Genomic DNA, 18,908 nt, shown 5'->3' on the forward strand with positions numbered 1-18,908 from the left:
GATGGAGCTTAGAATAGAAATAGGGCGGTAGTTGCCGGGTTCTAATTTACTCCCTTTTTTGTACAGGGGGGTTACTTTGGCCAGTTTAAAATCTCTGGGGACCTGTCCTTGTTTGATGGAGAGGTTAGACTGGAGCTATGGAAATGGCTGAGTCTCAGTGATAAGCTCTGAACTAACCCTATTAATGATAGGTCCTTTAGATAGAGTTCCCCACTATAAAAGGTACTACAATACATGTACACTATGTTAATTTAATTTGATAACTCAACTGTTACTGTTTTATGGTGAAGAAATGTGTATAAATGCTCCTCCATCCATGACATTATTTCCCCGGACGCCCCCTCGTGGTATAAACCAGGCACGAGTGAAAGTGCTGGGGTAAAAGATTAGCTACATATTTTCTAAACATTGCCTTTGTACAATATGCTTATGTTTGAGGCCATGTTGTGCCGGCTGGAATCAGAATAATTTCCCACGATTAGTCCCAAATCGAGTGTTTGCTGAAGGTTAGTCTCGCGAGCCAGACTGTTGCCTCTGAAGGATCAAAATCGCTTCGCAGTTTACATATCCGGTCTAGAAAGTGTGCGTGTGTGTGTGTGTGTGTGTGTGTGTGAGTGAGAGAGAGTGTGTGTGTGCGTGCGCACACACTCTTTGCTCACCGGATACAGTAGACGGGATCTGAGCTCTGAACAGTAAATTGGAACCTGCCATGTGGGGGTCCCCGGGCCCCACCTTGAGAACCAGTGATTCACCTCAAGGAAGGAAGGCGTTTGGCCCGCCTCCCTCCGGAATCCTCCGAATGAGCGTTGTTTTGCATCCGACTCCAGTCATATGACTTGATCTGGTTCTTCCGTGCTGCTTTTTTCGGAGCACATTCAAGAGGCACAGCGTTGGATAAACAGCAGGTAGGCTACTGCCGTAGAGATGCACTGCAATTCATCATATTCACTTTTAATGTATAACAACTTTTCCACAGCAATCAACATTTTACACTGCAATAGTTACAATAGTTGTATTCCTTCTGACACCCTTTTTATATTCCCCTTAATTCGCTCCTCCCTGTTGGATCATCATGGTGTTGATCAATGTTCTTTATGAGTCTAAAGTCTCTTTTCGGTGTGTTGCTTTGATTCATTTGTTCCAGCTCCTAACAGACACAGTTGCTGTTCTTGAGGGACCATGAAGCTCATCATCCTAAACGACTACGACCAGGCGAGCGAGTGGGCTGCCAAGTACATTAGAAATAAGATTTTAAAGTTCAGTCCTGGACCAGAAAGATACTTTACTTTGGGACTTCCCACTGGTAAGCAGATTTTGCATATTTTCTATTTAGTGTCTAGTATGCAGAAGGCACTTGAAATGGGCATGGGCACCTTTTTATTTATTGGGAAGACTGCCAGACTGGGCACTATTTGAAGGAGAACTGACCTACTAGGGGATACTTGGGGATATTTGGGCAGAAACTGGGGAAATTGCACAACATCATGTGTTGGTGAAAATTAGAATTTTGAAGAATAGGCCTGCACTTTGACATGGATTTGCATTTCTCTGTCACTCTGTTCCCACTTCATTTTATTTTTCTTCTAGTGTAATTGTTATATAATAATACAAATTATTAATACAAATACATCAATATGTTTATTCTCTGTATTCACATAATATGTATATTGTGCTCTGTAGGAAGCACTCCTCTGGGTTGTTACAAGAAACTCATAGAGTATTTCAAAAACGGAGATATCTCTTTCCAGTATGTAAAAACCTTCAACATGGATGAGTACGTAGGTATGTACTGACTGACCATTTTCAAGGCATAAATCATTTTAGTTCTGAAATTGAAACATGTGAAGTGTGACTTTTGTAACACTTTGTGGTAAAATTACATAGGACTTCCCAGGGATCACCCAGAAAGCTACCATTCCTTCATGTGGAACAACTTCTTTAAGCACATTGACATAAAAGCAGAAAACACCCACATCCTGGACGGCAATGCTCCTGATCTTCAAGTAGAGTGTGAAGCCTTCGAGGAGAAGATAACAGCTGCTGGAGGAATTGAACTCTTCGTTGGCGGTGAGGAGGTCAAATGGTTCGGTCATTTGAAGTATTAACCAATCGTATAAGTTAACACAATTATTATAAATAATTGTCTGTTGGGCGGAAACCTTATATGTCCTAAACTAATTTAAAAATAGCAGATCGACAAGCTCACAAACGCGTCGCTTTACTTATGATGCTTTTGTGTTGGATCAAGTAGACAGGATGTTAATTTACTAGAAAACGCAAAAAGTTAGAATATGGAGATAGGAGGTTTCTGCCCGCCTGCGATGATATAATACGCACATTATGTATACTTCCATGGCAGGTATCGGGCCAGATGGACACATCGCCTTTAATGAGCCGGGCTCCAGTCTGGTCTCCAGGACCAGGGTGAAGACGTTGGCCAAAGACACCATCATGGCTAACGCTCGCTTCTTTGATGACAACCTCTCCAAGGTGCCCACCATGGCACTGACTGTAGGCGTGGGCACTGTCATGGATGCCAAAGAGGTCAGGAGATTAGATTTGAAACCCATTCATGTGCACTCCTTTTTGTTATTTATTTCCTGTTCCTCATTCTCTGCATGAAAGGTACATTTGTCACATTCATGAATTGCTTTCGTTCGTTTGCAACGTTCTTTTTTTTTTTTGGTTAAATCACTGTGTTATTTGTTATGGCTTTCCTTCTCTACAGTTGGCTCATAACTGGGTGGAGAGACTTCCGAGGTGTGCGTGTCATAGCTTAGGTCTTAGGAGACAGCCAGTCATGACTAGGTTGCTACTACGCGATTGGCTTCACGAGTGGTTCAGACTCCCATTGGCTTAGGCAGTATGGGGTCAGACTCCCATTGGTTTAGGGTGCAGTCCTAGGTCGCCAATAAAAACATAGACATTTAAAGGTCTATGTACAACAGGCTCTGGGGCGTCTGTATCTCAACGGAAGGCAACATGGAGGCAACGGGAGGCGATGGCGATGCGTGATTGCATTGGCAAGCTTTGCCGAGATTCCTTGCGAAGCATAGCGGAAGCAAAACGGAAGAATGGAAGGGGCCAATCAGAGGCGCGTGCCTTCAAGATTCCGCTTGACTCCAACAAACTGCAGCGGCCAATGAGGCATCTATATATTTTTAATATCTATGCTGTTGTATGTCAGGTTTCACCTGACAAACAGTCTCAGTACTGGGACGTACTGTTGCTGAGTAGTTCGCACTGCTCTGGGTTTGAACACACTGGGGCACGTTCAAGGTTGTGCTTTATTGTCACATCTTGTGTACAGGTACATAAGGGTAAAACCTATTTTTGTTCAGCTTCCGAAACGTGTGTTTCTTCCCATACCCAGTGCTCCAGGTTATTATAGTTTATTATTAGTTAGTTTTTATTTTTATTTCATTCTGACTTTTTGCTTTCAGTTTAGTTTTGTGAAAAGGCTTTTAGTTTGGTTTAGACTAGTTTTAGTGTCACGGTACTTTCAGACAATTGCCAAAAAACACATCAGTCCACAACATGGACGAGATTAAAAAATGTCAGGAAATGTGTGAAAATAGCCAATCTACAAGCTCAGGGGTTGCCATGGCAATCAGTTGGCTCAACACTAGGCCACTGCCAGTCTTTTCTGTTTTAAACCAATGGTTTTCAACCAGTGGTCCTCATCTAAAAGATGGAGAGTTAGTAACCAAATGGACCCTTATTAACTCTCAAGAGTTACATTATTGTTAAACATTACATTACTTGATATGAAAAGAGTTGAAAAGCTGCATTATTGGTGTTCATTGATAATGGTATGTTATTTTATTAACCTGATTGAGGCAATTTCTGCAATTGAAAACATTTTATGGTTCTTTTTTTTAACATATAGTAGTATTTACAGCATTTACCCACTGCTCCTAATAGTCAGGATGGGTTAAATGCAGACGAGCAATTCCACATACAGTACATGAAAATGTACCCAACAACAATTAAAACACAGACATATTTATTATTAACTTTTTTTTGTAAATGCTCCCACTGCTTTGCAGCTTGACTGAATTGTCTAACAGCCAGATAACACGACAATGTGAAAGATAACCTGGTCAAAATAGAAATATAATTTAGGTAGAATGTCAGTCTATTGTGCAAATATAGATGACGCATTTAGCAGCAGATATAAACGTGTATTCAAGGTCATATATACATAACAAATGCCATAATGTGACTAGTGCTGTTGACACAAGCTTGTGGCAGCTTGTGTCAACGGCCTTGACAGGTGGAAATGGCTCCATAGTCTGGTAGAATGGCTCTTGATACATACAGGTATTGCTTGCATATGTATCTGTGACTTTATTATTATGTAAGTAAGTAGAGTGTGAGAGGCTATTTTCTGTACCAGAAGAGAACGTTGGAGTCTATCCCGGTTTCAATGTGCTAGACTCCTTGCTGAGATGTAGTGCAACACCTAGCATCAGTTACCAGTAGTTGCCGCACGACTTGCCGCACCCAAGCCGTGCTACTCCTACACTGGCGGGGTCCAGGATTGAACCCATAACCTTGTGGTCCAAAGATGATTACACTGACTGAGCTTATTATATTACGAATAACATTCATTCTCTCCTCCAGGTCATGATCCTGATCACCGGAGCACACAAGTCCTTTGCTCTTTATAAGGCCATCGAGGAGGGCGTCAATCACATGTGGACGGTGTCTGCGTTCCAGCAGCACCCGCAGACGGTGTTCGTCTGTGACGAGGACGCCACTCTGGAGCTGCGTGTCAAAACTGTGAAGTACTTTAAGGGTGAGGCTGGGTCATTAAAGACTCCATGACTCATTCAATCATTGTTTTATGGTCGTGCCAGGCCGCTCAAGGCTGCCTCCAGTTCTGTTTATGCCCCAGATCATCGCCACGTAAACGGGAATAATAAACTATCATGATTGAATGATGTGCTGATTAGTGCAAGATTGAAAGTAAAAGATATATGAAGCTATATCTGGATTAGGATACTAATGATGATTAGGAGATACACTGAAGAAAGGAACTGCACTACGGTGGGAAAATGGCGGCACTCCAAAATAACGGATGCAGGACAAAGGCTCGGTCATGCATTCTCTTTATTTTAGGCTAACATTTTTCGGCCACCAGAGCAGATTCAAAGGTAAACGGAGGAAGTTCACAGCCCTCTTTTGTAGGTTACATGCCCTTGCTTACAATGAATCAATCAATCAACAATCAGTTGACAATATCACAGATACTGAAGCTTTTAGTCACATGACAATCATAGAGTACATAATTATCAGGGAAACGGATACCCGAGTGGAATAGTATGAGAGTGATGACACTAGCATTGACTCACTCATGGAATGCGGAAGTGCTCATTCTATCTCAATGGGATAGTTCCAATGTTTGGAACTATAGCCCATAGGCACCCGCTTTGCGGCAAGTTCAAAGCGTGTCGCCACTCTTACTATTCCACTCGGACGGATACCATCTTCGGAGTGCTGCCATTTTCCCACCATAGTCTGGTTCCTAACTTCCTACCCATCCCAAAAGTCTTCTTTTGCTGAGCACCGACTGCTTAAGAAAGCATCCAGAGGATGTCTGCCTGCTTTCCTTTCCAGCTTTCAAGATATCCTTTGTATTAATAATACAATGATAATGATATCCATAGTAAAATCCACAGTGTGAGATTGTCACACAAACATTGCCAAACTACAAGCTTGTAATACATGCCATTGCACCGCACTGTGAGCTTGTAGATCTGCTATTTTTGCAGAGGATATTCATCGCAGAATAGGGTCATGTCATTAAAGGAACATTGAGGTTTTTCCACTGTTCACAGCATTCCTGTGTTGACGCTGGTTTGTCTGATTGTTTTGTTCAGGTATGATGCATGTACACAACAAGCTGGTGGACCCACTGCCCTGCATGGGCAAGAAGAATTGAAAGATGTCCGCTTTCATCTTGAACTTCAGTTGATTCCTTTGTCTCCTGGTGGAGAAACCTCGTTAAGGGAAAATGAGCCACGCTTGGACATTATGTTTGTTTTCTACAGTGTGAACAACAGAACTAATCGTTAACTAGTCTCGCGTGGCCAGACTGTGCCTCTCGCAATTTTCAAATGCTTCCGTCATACAGTCTGGAGCGCGGAAGCTCTGATCATGAGTAAAGTATGAAGCGGAAGTGAAGCCTCCCCACTTCCGTTTTGTCTTTACAGCCGTACAAATTTATCCTAATATAAATTTGGAAATAAAAAATAAAACTGAAATGACAAACGGATTACTCCGATTTCAGGAGGTGTAGTTCCAGACTATACAGATATTGTGAAATAGTTATGTGATAGTTATGTGTTAGCTGACAGAAGCTAAATCTAATGACTGATGAGCGGGCATTACAGGGGTCCTTGACATTTGTATTGTCTTTCTTTGCAATCCTTTTAATAAAACATGATTTAATTTCCACTTTTCTAAGTACTACTGTACTAGTGTATTGCTTGAGAATGGCAGCGGTGGAAACTTAGTACATTTGTGCAATATTTTACGGAAGTACAATGACTTTCTGTATTTGATACCTTTGCTTCAGTTACTTTGCAGATTGAGATTAACAATATGAAATATAATAAATACATTAGGCTTTAATATCTATTAAGATCATTTGAAAATGGGTGAAGTCCCTCCTGATCAATAATTATGTAATAAAGACTATTGTATAATTATATATGTAGGCCCTATTTATGTTATATTATAAAGTAACATTATGAAATAGACCAATGCTGCTTTATTCTTTATAATAGTTTAAATGTTGGTGTTTTAAGTCTATTTTGATCATAATACTGCACGTTTACAGTTGTAACACACTACACCGGTATGTCAACTTTCACTTTTAATTTAAATTTAAAAAAATGTCGGATTACAGTAGTACTAATTCCACCACTGGAGAACGGGTGCTTTGCTTCATGCTGTCTGTTTTCTTCTTGTGTCACATGACATGGAACGACCATAACGACAGGGAAACATGCGCTACACTGATATGTGTGACCTACACAATAGTGTGACTCACTGTGGATCTGTCTTTTTTTACGGTCTATGGTTTACTTCAGTTTACGGAATACGGCCACTGGCACTGTGCCACTGTCCACATGATAATTTAATTTTAATTGATAATTATAAATCTTGATGGCTGTTGATGGAAACTGATAACATTCTCATTCTGTATGCTTTACAGTCAGGCATTTAACATTTTGGTAATTAGGCGACCCATGGATTCAATTGAGTTCGATTGGTCACTAGTTTTGGTGTAACGCTGAGCGTATTGACTGGGACGGGCGGGGGAAAAGGAGATGGCCGACTTGTATTGAAGTCAACGTTATCTCAGCTAATACGAAGATCTGTTTCATACAACAATACTAACGCATCTTCAAGCTTGAAGTGGACGTTTCTACATCATTACAGCGATCTGAATACAATGGCGGAGCAAAACAGCAACGTCAGATACCAAGAGGTACGTAAATACGACATTTCACAGCTACATTCACGGCTGAAAACGCCTCATTTGTATTTTTGTCGCATGACGGTGTCGCTCGCCGAAGATAGCAGATCTAAAAGCTCACAACGTTTCGCGATGCGACGCGTTGTGAGCTTGTGGATCTGCTATTTAAACAAATAAATAAAAGCATAATAAAAGCACTTTAATCAGTCAAATCCTCCAGTCCGTGGAAAAGAAAATATCTTGTTTCATTATATTAAATCAAATGTGTTTGTATCAAAGTGATAATCGCCAAGTGGACTGATAATTAGTTAACTCAATAAGATCATGTTATGTTATGTAACATAATACAAGTAATTATATTTGACACGTTTCAGTTTAAAAGCATCCAGTGCCTCCTACTGGCCTAAGTATGGTATAACAGGTATTCCTCCCAGTGTTGTTCTAGTCTAGTATAAATATTAATTTGTAAACAAACACACCCAGTCAGTCAGTGCACCGCCATGCCCATTGGATCGATAACCCCGGGTGGTGAGTGGTGACAGTCACTTTGAAAGTCTGAATGAGCGCAACTGCTATACTTGTAAAATGTTAGCAGCATCATTGTTTAATGAATAACCAATAATATTTAATGAATACGGACCGTATTCATTAAAAAATATTGGTTATTCATTAAACAACCGTATTATACGGTTGCTTCCCCTTTCAAACACTCTTGCCCGTCGGGCAACTGGAAAGCAAACTCCACTTGCTCAAACATTTTCTTTACATGCCACAGGCAGCCAGGCAACTGTTAGTGTCAACCCCTTTTTATTGTCATTGTAATAGTAAATTAAATCATGATAGCCTAACAACCCTGGTCCATTGGTTAGTTACAGCGTGAATGATTACTGCTTTATCAAAGGTTACTGTCTTCAGATAAGCCTGCCTCATTTGGCAGGCAGGCTTGTGTCCTTGAAGTAGGGCTGAGTCAGTGATATGACTTGACCTGAAACTTAATTTCACCATTCTTTTGCCTCGATTACGATTAATTAACATAAAAAGGTGATATTTCTGTACACCAAAACACAAAGTATAATACAGGATTTAAGTGGTTTTAATTGATTATATATATATATATATATATTCAGGGGGAGCGACAAAATAGCAGCCAGGAGAATGAAAATTAATTTTAAAATAAAATAAAAACTTGCTTCTCGTTTATTCGGTTATAAATCACCCTTATATCAATTTATTTTCTGTTGATTGACCAGCACTATGACCACCAGACTATGTTTCTGTGTTTCCCCTGTTTACATGCCTCATGTTGTGTATAGAACCATGTGACGGTAAACATGTGGTCTGTTAGACATGCACATGCACTGTGTGGTCGCGCCTGCTTACGCTCTCTAGTCCTGTGGTAATTTCTCAAACATTTGTGTCCAGGAACCCCATAAGAGAAGATCCAGATTAGTTATTTTTTTCTTTTTTTTCTTTGTTTTTATTTAAAAATAAAAAGATGAATAAATGAACAACATTTGAATCCAAGAAAACAAAAACAGAAGAACAAACAAAACATAAGAAAAACGCACACAAAGGTTAACAGAAAAACAGCTTGACATAACTACAGTACAACATATTTCAAATTTGAGTGTAAGGCTAGGCAGGAAAAGAGCAGGAGATACAGTATATGACCTTATTAGTCACAGGCCCGGCCTGCATCCAGCCCTCGCTCGCACCCCGTGGAGACAGAGGCCCCGGCCGGAGACCCCCACAGATTAGTTCTTAGATTAAGATTTAGTACAGAGTTCTACAACCTGTGTAGGTGGGGAGAGAGAAACGTACGATTCTCATGTAGAGGTCATTTCACCTTCTACCTGGTGAAATTATAGTGAAATTAACCACTTTCAGCCCCATGTTCATATTTTGAGCATAAATGTTCAAAAATGAATAGCAGATCTTCATGCCAAATAGTGCTTATAAGTGGTTATACGGTTTTTCATTTTGCTGGGGATTTTCTGGAACCCCCACCAAGGACCCCTGGGGGTCCCCCGACCCCACTTTGAGAACCACTGTAACTGTACACTGTCAGTCATATTATATCAGCTAAAGCAAACCCCTTAAAACGTACTGTCATGACTCTTACTAAACATTATATTTATTAAACTCAAGAGTTAAATGAAGGTGCCTTTCACATGTAAAGCTCACTAGTGGATGTATTCATGCACGGCACAAACTGAAACAAGCCAACAAACTGTAGGCTAAACATACCAAAATAACTACTAGGCTTCTAATACAAACTTGGTTGAGATCCACACACTGCTATTTATTGGTTATTTGATTGGTTCAGGCTACGACGCAACGCAATGGCCGACGATCCATATCAGGACAGTTTTTCGTGCGATTTCACCATCGGTACACTCGCTCCTTGCCTGTGCAGATGAGGTGTAATGATCTAATAATGTAACTAGGCTGTTGTTTTCAGACAGAGCGCTGATAATGTTGTCAGAGCCTAGGGGGACCCGGGGGAGGGGTGCTCTCTGTGAACCGTGTTGTTTCGGCCATTCATCAATCACAAAGATCAATATATCAGACAGCATCACACTGATAATAGAACCCGAGCGCTCATGGATGTAATGGATGATTCCGTCAGTGCGCCGATGATGCAACAATGCCGTTCAGAGTACGGGAGACATTGATTGTGGACTCCCCATTCGCTTAAAGGACAGCCAATGAAAAAAAGTACTAATAAAAGTCAGCGACTGAATAAAGTGAATATAGACCAGCTTGCAAGCTGGTAAAAAAATGCTGTATCATTGACATTATTTGCACCCCGTATGGCGTTGAACGTTGCCACGAGGACATTGTTGCGATTCGAGTGTGAGACATGGCTGTGTTTGTCTCAACATCTCCTCAGCTGGTGAACGAGGAGGAGCCCGCCCAGACGTCCCAGGAGGAGCCCCCCGTCCAGGACGCTCCCCCACCCTACAGCAGCATCTCTGCCGCGAATGCAGGTGAGCTGCAAGCCGTCTCTTTCAGGAGACTCCCAACAGTCAAAGCTTTGCCTCATGGCTTCGGAAAGACATCAACAAACCCAGAGTCTTCTACTTCCTGTTATGCACAACTCCATCGGACCACTCCCATTCCCCCCCCTAGTCTAGACCAAATATCTTTGCCAAAAATGACCGATGTACCAGCTCACAAAGCGTAGCGACACGTTGTGAGCTGGTAGATGGGCTATTTTTGGTGAATTTGAACCCCAAAATTAGGGTGCTATAGGCTTCATGTGGTTAATTTGTACATTTTGTCAGGTTATTTGTACGTAGCTATGCCTTTGCTGGCCCAGAGCCGCACATAATTAGTGATTATAAACCCACACAGAGAGATGTGAAGTCTATATTTACTTCAGTTGTTGCTATAGAGATCTGTGTCCATAGGGAGTGCCCGTGGAGAAGCCTGGCTGCAACTTTAGTCCAATCAGTTTAGTTCTGTTCAAGAGTTTGTTCATATGTTGGAGTGGTTCATTCTCACTCAGACCAGAAGCCATTTTCCCTCTTTGGCCTTTGTAGCTTTTTTTGAGTACAAAGAAGATGGAAGCAGATTCCCCAACCCCCCGTCGTACAATGTGGCCACGACGCTCCCCTCCTACGACGAAGCGGAGAGAAGCAAAGTTGAGGCTGCCGTCCCTCTGGTCACTGGGAGAGTGACGGTACGTATCTATATGTTCTTACATAATATCAATGTTATATTATTCCCTTGTACTCATTGGGTTTGTTGGTTTTCTTTTTATCCACTGTAAAACATCAGTGTTTAGAAAAGTGACATATGATATGTTTGATGTAATATTATTATTATTGCTCCAATATTCTCAGCAGAATTGATGACTTGTTGCTTTTACACTGTCAGGGGAATATGAAGGTATACGCTAAATTAGTGTATACTGTACAATGTATTTTTTTATACTAAATATTATTGTAATATCATTGGTGACTACGAAAAGTCCCTAATTTTAAGGAACTGGTTGGAATAATCTGTTCCTTCCATGCGTCCAACCGGCCACCGGGGGAAACCCCCCCCCCCCCCCCCCTACAAAAATCGTGGGTTAAAGATGTAGAATCTTTTTTTGAAACACACAACATTAATAAGGGAAAACATTAAAACATAATTAATGTAATCTTTTTCTTCATTCTTTGTTCCTGATAAAGGAGGACGATTTTGTGGCACGGGACGACTTTGAAGATGCTGACCAGCTGAGGATAGGAAACGATGGAATCTTCATGCTGACGTTCTTCAGTAAGTTCAAGTTTCTGTTAGCGTGAGATGTGATTAGTAGCATTCTGAATGCTGATACGTTTCACATTATGTAAAGAAATCTGCTTTACAGGTGTGTGTGTGTGTGTGTGTGTGTGTGTGTGTGTGTGTGTGTGTGTGTGTGTGTGTGTGTGTGTGTGTGTGTGTGTGTGTGTGTGTGTGTGTGTGTGTGTGTGTGTGTGTGTGTGTGTGTGTGTGTGTGTGTGTGTGTGTGTGTGTGTGTGTGTGCGTGCACTGTGCTAGCATCACTATTCTAGAGTAAACATTTCACAAAATATAGCCAATCTACAAGCCCACAACCCCGCAAAGGAGTTCACCTGTTATTATAGAACCCTACGGAACGCATATTAATTACATATATAGGATAGGGTTTTAATGATTAAAGCGTGTGGTGGAAGCATGAGTTATTAGTCCTACTTCTAGTTGTTAAATATGGAATATAGAAGAAACAATTAGGTGAAATTTTACTGTAGAGTGTGGACCTCCTCTTAATTATATATTATATTCTTTGCACAGTGGACTCCATAGTATTACTCTGAGCTGCCAAACATAATTAGTGTTTAACCCAGTCTTCTAAATCCTGACGGTTTTATAAAAAACCCATGTTTCTATGTCAGTTGTTCTCAAACATATTCATGTCAAGGAACCCCAAATATATATGACATTGGCCGCTGTCCCCCGTCTGAAAATATGTAGGTCCAGGGACCCTCTCAGTAGCAAAGATTTGAGTTAAAGACTCGCTCTGAAAGAATATATATTCAAAGATTTCAGGCACATTTTCACGATTTTTCAAAAATAGCAGACCCTACACGCTCGTAGCGCACCACTCGGTGGCGCGCTATGAGCTTGTAGATCTTGCTTTTTTTCAATAGCTAAATTATAACATAATGTTTAAAACACCAAAAGGGCTTCGCGCCCAAAATGGGTTAGCTAAATGAAGCTGGCGCGTTTGCTCTTTGCTGTGACCTGATGAATGATTGTCTCCTGGTGTGTTTCCAGTGGCATTCCTCTTCAACTGGATTGGTTTCTTCCTGTCATTCTGTCTGACCACGTCGGCAGCCGGACGATACGGCGCCATTTCAGGGTTCGGCCTGTCGCTCATCAAATGGGTTCTCATTGTCCGGGTAAGAGCCTTTTTGAGCCGTATAGAACAGCGCTAGTCTGTACGTACTGTATACTGTATATATGTATACTGTGTGTGTGTGTGTGTGTGTGTGTGTGTGTGTGTGTGTATACATATACATACACTTGCTCGGATGGCGCAGGAGTACAGTACCTGCCCACCATAACCATGGTAGAGTGTAGGGGTTAAAAATCCACCACTGGGAAAAATAAAAAAGGGATACAAATAACTGGTGATTTTCTTATCGTATGCCTGTGTAACAACCTTATAATTAAGAATCAATGCATTGCTCCTAATCGGTTCTCTCTTACAAACATTGCAGTTCTCCACTTACTTCCCCGGCTACTTTGATGGTCAGTACTGGCTGTGGTGGGTGTTCCTGGCACTGGGTGAGTTCAAACCGACTTTGGATACCTCGAAAAGCACTATATAAAACATTATTATTGTTATTAAAGTTGGTGTAAGTGGTTTTCTGTGGTTATAGCTCATTGCTATACTGTATACTAAAGTGTTTGTTCAGTAACAGAAGTCTTCATGTCTCTAGCTTTTTTAACAGAAAATGCATTGTCAGGTCGAGATTTTATCCAATCAGGATAGAGAACGCAGGATACAGATTAAACAAGTTACACAATTAAATGAGCAGACAACATTGGAACTGGAACACTATAAAAAGAAAATAGCTACAATCTCCTGATTGGCTGAAATGTTTTCACCTGGAGGCATAATGTTGCTTGCTTACCTCGCGATGATTCCGATAAAGTCTCTAGAAGCATTAATATGCTAAACGAGAGGCATGTTGAAGTCAGAAATGAAGACAGAAGTATGCCCATCTGGAGAGCTCCCTAGATTAGGAGATACGAGCCATTCTTTCGGAGCCGTAAACAAGGAAGTGAATGGCAGCACGCATGCGTGAAACAGCAATTTTTAGCATTTTCATTTTGTTTGATATCAATGAAAAAGCTTAAGCGCTATGACGTGTGTGTACACGTCCACTGGATCCAGCGGTTGTATTTCATATGACGTTTCCACACGTCCTACAGTCTGAATGTGTTAACCCATTTTGGGCGGAAACCCCTTTTGGTGTTTAGCTATTGAAAAATAGCAGATCTACAAGCTCATAGCGCGCCACCGAGTGGCGCGCTACGAGCGGCGCGCTACGAGCTTGTAGGTCTGCTATTTTGGAAAAATCGAAGAACGACTGACATAGAAACATAGCTTTTTCAGAAAACGGTCATTTTTTTTAATCTGATCAGGTCAGAATGTGTTAAAGAGCTGGAGAGACAGGGAGACTCCTGTTATTGAACAAACACTCTAGCAACGATTACCATCATAATTAGATTCAATGTATTGTCACTGCCCACACAGTGTCTACTGTGTAGACACTGGTAGTGTGGTGTGGTGTCTACTAGAAGCCAGAAGTGCAATACAGTAATGAGGATAACTACTTATTTGTTTTATGTACAGTAATATACACGTAATAATAAATAAATAAATAAATAGTAAACAATGAGTATGGAAGAAAGAACCAAGTATACATATGCGGTAATGTGTAAGAAGAACAATCTGTACAAGTGCAAGCAATGCAAGATACAATATTTAAATCACTATATTCTTAGTGTTGTTTATCTTTCAACAAAAACCTTTTTGTTTTAACCCAATAATATCACTTACCCTACCTTTAAACCACCCTGTAAAACCTTGAGTCACATTGTCCCTGTGTGTACCACTGTCCACTGATATTATAATCTTTAAAATATGCTCACATACTACTACATTTAAAGTAGGGTGTTTCATTTCTATGACATATTTAACATGTTTCAGTTCCTCCTGTCTTAAGAAATATCTTTTGAATGTTCATGTAGCTGTTGTGTGGAAGCAGCATACCAATCTCTACTACAAAAATAACCTAGAGCAGACCTGCATGAAAACTGTAATTTTACCCACCATTAAATATCCTGCTCCTCCTTATTTAGGTCACATTATGTAACCAGTGATGTAAAGGAGAGATTTTTATAGAAATTAAATAAATAAATGTGACAAACAAACATTATAGAGGTTTCAGTCTGTGGGGTTTATAAATATTTAACCAATGAAAAAACATGAACAAGTCGCTTATTGACCAAATATTATCTACATAAGTTCCATTGGAACATGGGTTAATTTTTTCAGACAATTTTGCACGTACGCAGGAAGTGCATCAGCATGGAGATAAGATAATATTAACATAAAATGTGTATTACCGGTACGTTGCATGTGAAGTTACAAACAAGAACGTTTTGGGAAACTATTTCCAAATTCCACTTTCGTTCTTTGAACCTTTTTCAAGCCCTGGTTCAAATATTGTTAATATGTCCCGTGTGTTTTTAATTGCAGGCTTCATGCTGTTCATCCGAGGGTTCGTCAACTATTCCAGAGTTCGTAAACTGGCGGACCCTGCGTACGCCACCCTCCCCCGGACAAGGGTGCTGTTTATCTACTAAAGGTCAGATACCGGTACACTATGTTGTTGAATGGCCACTAGGCATGTAACGATACACTCAACTCACGATACGTATCACGATATGAGGTTCACGATACGATTTTTCACGATATTTTCAACACAATGATTTTCCAGACAAATTACCTTTTTTTTTTTTAATGATTTATCTTCCCCCCCCCCAAAGCTTTTTTCACAATCTTTATTTAACTACAATGCAAAGATAATTGCCTTCCTTGATGTATTAATGAGCATCAATAACGACCATCACCTGGGCACAGTCACAGACACATATATACAGCTCCCCTCTCCAGGCCTCTACTGTCTCATTTCTCTCCAAAATCATGTGAATATGATTACAGCTGACATTTCTTATCACACACTAGCCCCCCTTCTTTTTTCCCCCTTTTTTTTTAATCGATTTAAAAATAAATAAATCTATACATATCGTCGGGATATAATATCGATATATTGCTATATACGATATATCGTTACATGCCTAATGGCCACAGTACACACTAATATCTCATTTAAACGCCCAACACATACTGTAGGTCTATCACAGTTATGACATGATATCATTGCCTGAATGCAATTATTTGAGATAATCAAATAATTTAGCCATTATAAATCCATCTGTTGACAAATTGTTCATACATCTTAGTAGCGTAAATAGCAGATCTACAAACTATGTTTGTGTAAAAGGTGAACAGAATTTAATTTACAGTATATGTTTCAATGTCACAAACACAATTGCACGGTGGCAAAAGAATGCTGAAAGGATAACCCAGATAAGCTCTCAGAGCTTGTTTCCGTTAGGGTCCTGTGTATTCAATTCATCGAGACATCTAAAGACAAACGAAGTTTGATCATAGTGACCATAGTTTGATCTTACCAACACACAGTTCATTTTTATCATGGCATAATGTTTTAATGCAATGTGAAGATTTAGTCCATTTCATCCATAACCAGGTTTGACTTGTTGTGTTTCTCTTCAAATGGGGCAGAACTTTCCATAACGTGGATTTAGGAACATTGGATGCAGATGAATATACCATCAGAGCCAACGACTCTTCTAAACGTTTCAAACTAAACGGAAGCCATCACGTCATCGCCGGGTCCGCCGGGGGAAGGTTAGCGTACGAGTTGCAACCGATGACAGCATGCATTAACGTTCAGGAACCATGTCACAATGTGTGTTCTGTCATGTTTGAAACTTTATTAACGGAAAAACTGAAACAGTAGTAGTTCTGTGCTCATTAGTGGCGAATGTTAAGTGCTATTCACTTTCACATCTGTAATGTATGAGTAATAATAATAATAATAATGCCTTATGATATCATTTTTGATGGTAGTTGTACTAGCATGCATCTGCCCCTCCCGCCACTAGGGATCAGTGTTGCATTGATGACACTTTGCTGAAAGCCAACAGGTATTTTTTTTCGTGTAATTTTGATTGAGATCGCCTGGAATGAGGGATGAATGGATGAATCTATATACATATATCCTGTTGAAATTGGTCTGGCACTCCTCAGTTTGAATTACATTTCGCTCACCCCAGAGTTGTGGGTGACCAATCAGGCCCACTCAAAGTTCAAAGTGAGACTTTTTTTGTTGTGATGTTGGAATCTGTTCGGAAATAAATCCAGATTTAATATCTACGCAGTGATATTAGTCCGGCCATGCCAGGCTAATTTAGAGACACTTCCCATGAGCATGCAATATGTTTTGTCACCGTTATGTGTTGACTATTATAAGATGTCTTCAATTGACCACATTTATCATTCGGTTGTTTATATCTCTCACTCACCTGTTGGCTTTAAGTATAGTGGTGTCCTTATCGGAGCCAGTGTCTCCAACCGGTTAATGTTTTCTTCTTTTTTATTTTATTTTTTATTTTAGAAACTATTCATAAAGAGACATGTCATAATACAAACATTCATGCATGCAATTCATGTACAATACACCCAAGTAAAATATGGAAAGAACATGAAAAATGAAATTGCATCCACGCATCAGAAATTAGTGCATTAAATCAGGGGAAAGTCCACTCTAGAGCATAATGTGTTTCACTGTTAAGTTTTCCATCCTGATCTGACCTTTGTGAATGGTGTTTGCACCGATGGGAACATTTCCTGCTTTATACATTTGCCGCTAAAATGATTGAAAAGGTTCTTTTTGATGTACACTAAATACTTGAGAAAACTTCAGTCAGCATACAATTTCTTATTCTTACAATGCCCTCAAGATTTAAAAAAAAATACAATTAAGTAAAAGTTCATAATTTTAGAGATAGATTGTTTTTAATCTGTTTTAGGGTGGATTTTTACACAAAGATTGAATTGTCTCTGATGGGATGTTTAGGGGAAGATGTTTATTTTTTCAGTTTGCGGGGGATTAATAAAGTGACTTATTGCATAGTATGTATGTTAAGAGTAATTTAGTCGGTGTTAAAACTATGATATCAAAGATTGTTGTAAACGGGTGCACTTTTAGAAACATAACCAATTAAAACCCACAGGCTTCTCCCTACATCAGTGGTTCTCAATCTTAACATGGGCTCCTGTGACGCCCAGGGGTCCCCCCAGGTGGTCTGTAACTATTGAGAGTGAACAAATGGAACCATGTGGACCCTTACAGGTCTGTAACTCATACATATGGAACCCACTCTGATTTTATCAAGTGGGACCAAATGGACCGATAACAGTCCATTTGGTCCCATTTGTACACTCAGAGTTATAATAAGACAAAGAATTGTAATTTTGTTTTATCAAATGCAGGCTTAATGCATATCAAACTGGGGGTCTTTGAAATGAGACGAGTTCATAATTACTGACCTACATACGTGAGTGTCAGACTGAAGCGGTTCATTGAGTTGGTTCTGTTTTGTACTGAGCTTGTAACATTATTAGTCTGTTATTCATGACAAAATCCAACTTATTAGCTAACCTGCTACAGTTTTGTGTTTAGTTGGTTGGTTGTACCACAGAAGGTTGAACGCTGTAAGTTCTATATCTGCATCGTTCCAGTCCAGAGTTGCTTCTCTTCTGATTGGTACAACAACCAGAGCTTCAATGCAAAACCATATATTTTATTCTGTTTGCCGTAGAGCTGCGACCTTGGGGTTTTAATGTTATGATATTGTTTTATTGTAAAAGAAAAGCTTCATGTTAAATAAATGTCACTTTTAATGCATTGTGGCTTACTGTTCATTATTATTACAAATCAAGCACAGCAATACGTGTGTAGAGGCATTCGATATCCAAACCTCTAACTCCACATGGTGACGGCCCTGGGGTGTTTTGACTCGTACTCCATCCAACAGAAAAAAGGTGCAGAGAAGAAGTGTGGCTCAACTGAAGAATATTTATTAACTCCAAATATCTACAAACAAAACATGAAATAATAAGTATATGAAATAAGTAAGCAAGTGCGGTCAAAAACTGTATGCCTTCCCGGCCTCACCAAACATTTTCTATTGTTCTCTAAATGCCTGTCAAGTGACCTTTGGCAGCGTCTAGTGAACAGATCTA

At 40.0% G+C, this 18,908-nt stretch overlaps 2 protein-coding genes across 2 annotated transcripts; both read left to right on the plus strand.

Moving 5' to 3' along the window:
- The first annotated feature begins 787 nt into the window (after window positions 1–787).
- Window positions 788–6,492, plus strand: LOC308322032 (glucosamine-6-phosphate deaminase 1). The gene is made up of 7 exons (XM_080773213.1): window positions 788–905; window positions 1,145–1,303; window positions 1,681–1,782; window positions 1,885–2,067; window positions 2,360–2,544; window positions 4,627–4,801; window positions 5,886–6,492. The coding sequence occupies exons 2-7, from the start codon at window positions 1,180–1,182 to the stop codon at window positions 5,945–5,947; spliced, it is 831 nt and encodes a 276-aa protein (XP_080629339.1). The 5' UTR covers window positions 788–905; window positions 1,145–1,179; the 3' UTR covers window positions 5,948–6,492.
- An 830-nt stretch (window positions 6,493–7,322) lies between these two features.
- LOC308322034 (NEDD4 family-interacting protein 1-like) lies at window positions 7,323–18,570 on the plus strand. The gene is made up of 8 exons (XM_080773215.1): window positions 7,323–7,501; window positions 10,383–10,479; window positions 11,035–11,174; window positions 11,671–11,758; window positions 12,776–12,900; window positions 13,222–13,288; window positions 15,273–15,381; window positions 16,383–18,570. Exons 1-7 carry the CDS (start codon window positions 7,466–7,468, stop codon window positions 15,377–15,379), a joined length of 660 nt encoding a protein of 219 aa, XP_080629341.1. The 5' UTR covers window positions 7,323–7,465; the 3' UTR covers window positions 15,380–15,381; window positions 16,383–18,570.
- Window positions 18,571–18,908: the final 338 nt, after the last annotated feature.

This window comes from Protomyctophum bolini (assembly GCF_963924005.1).
Source record: "Protomyctophum bolini genome assembly, chromosome: 10".
Classification (NCBI taxonomy): Eukaryota; Metazoa; Chordata; class Actinopteri; order Myctophiformes; family Myctophidae; genus Protomyctophum; species Protomyctophum bolini.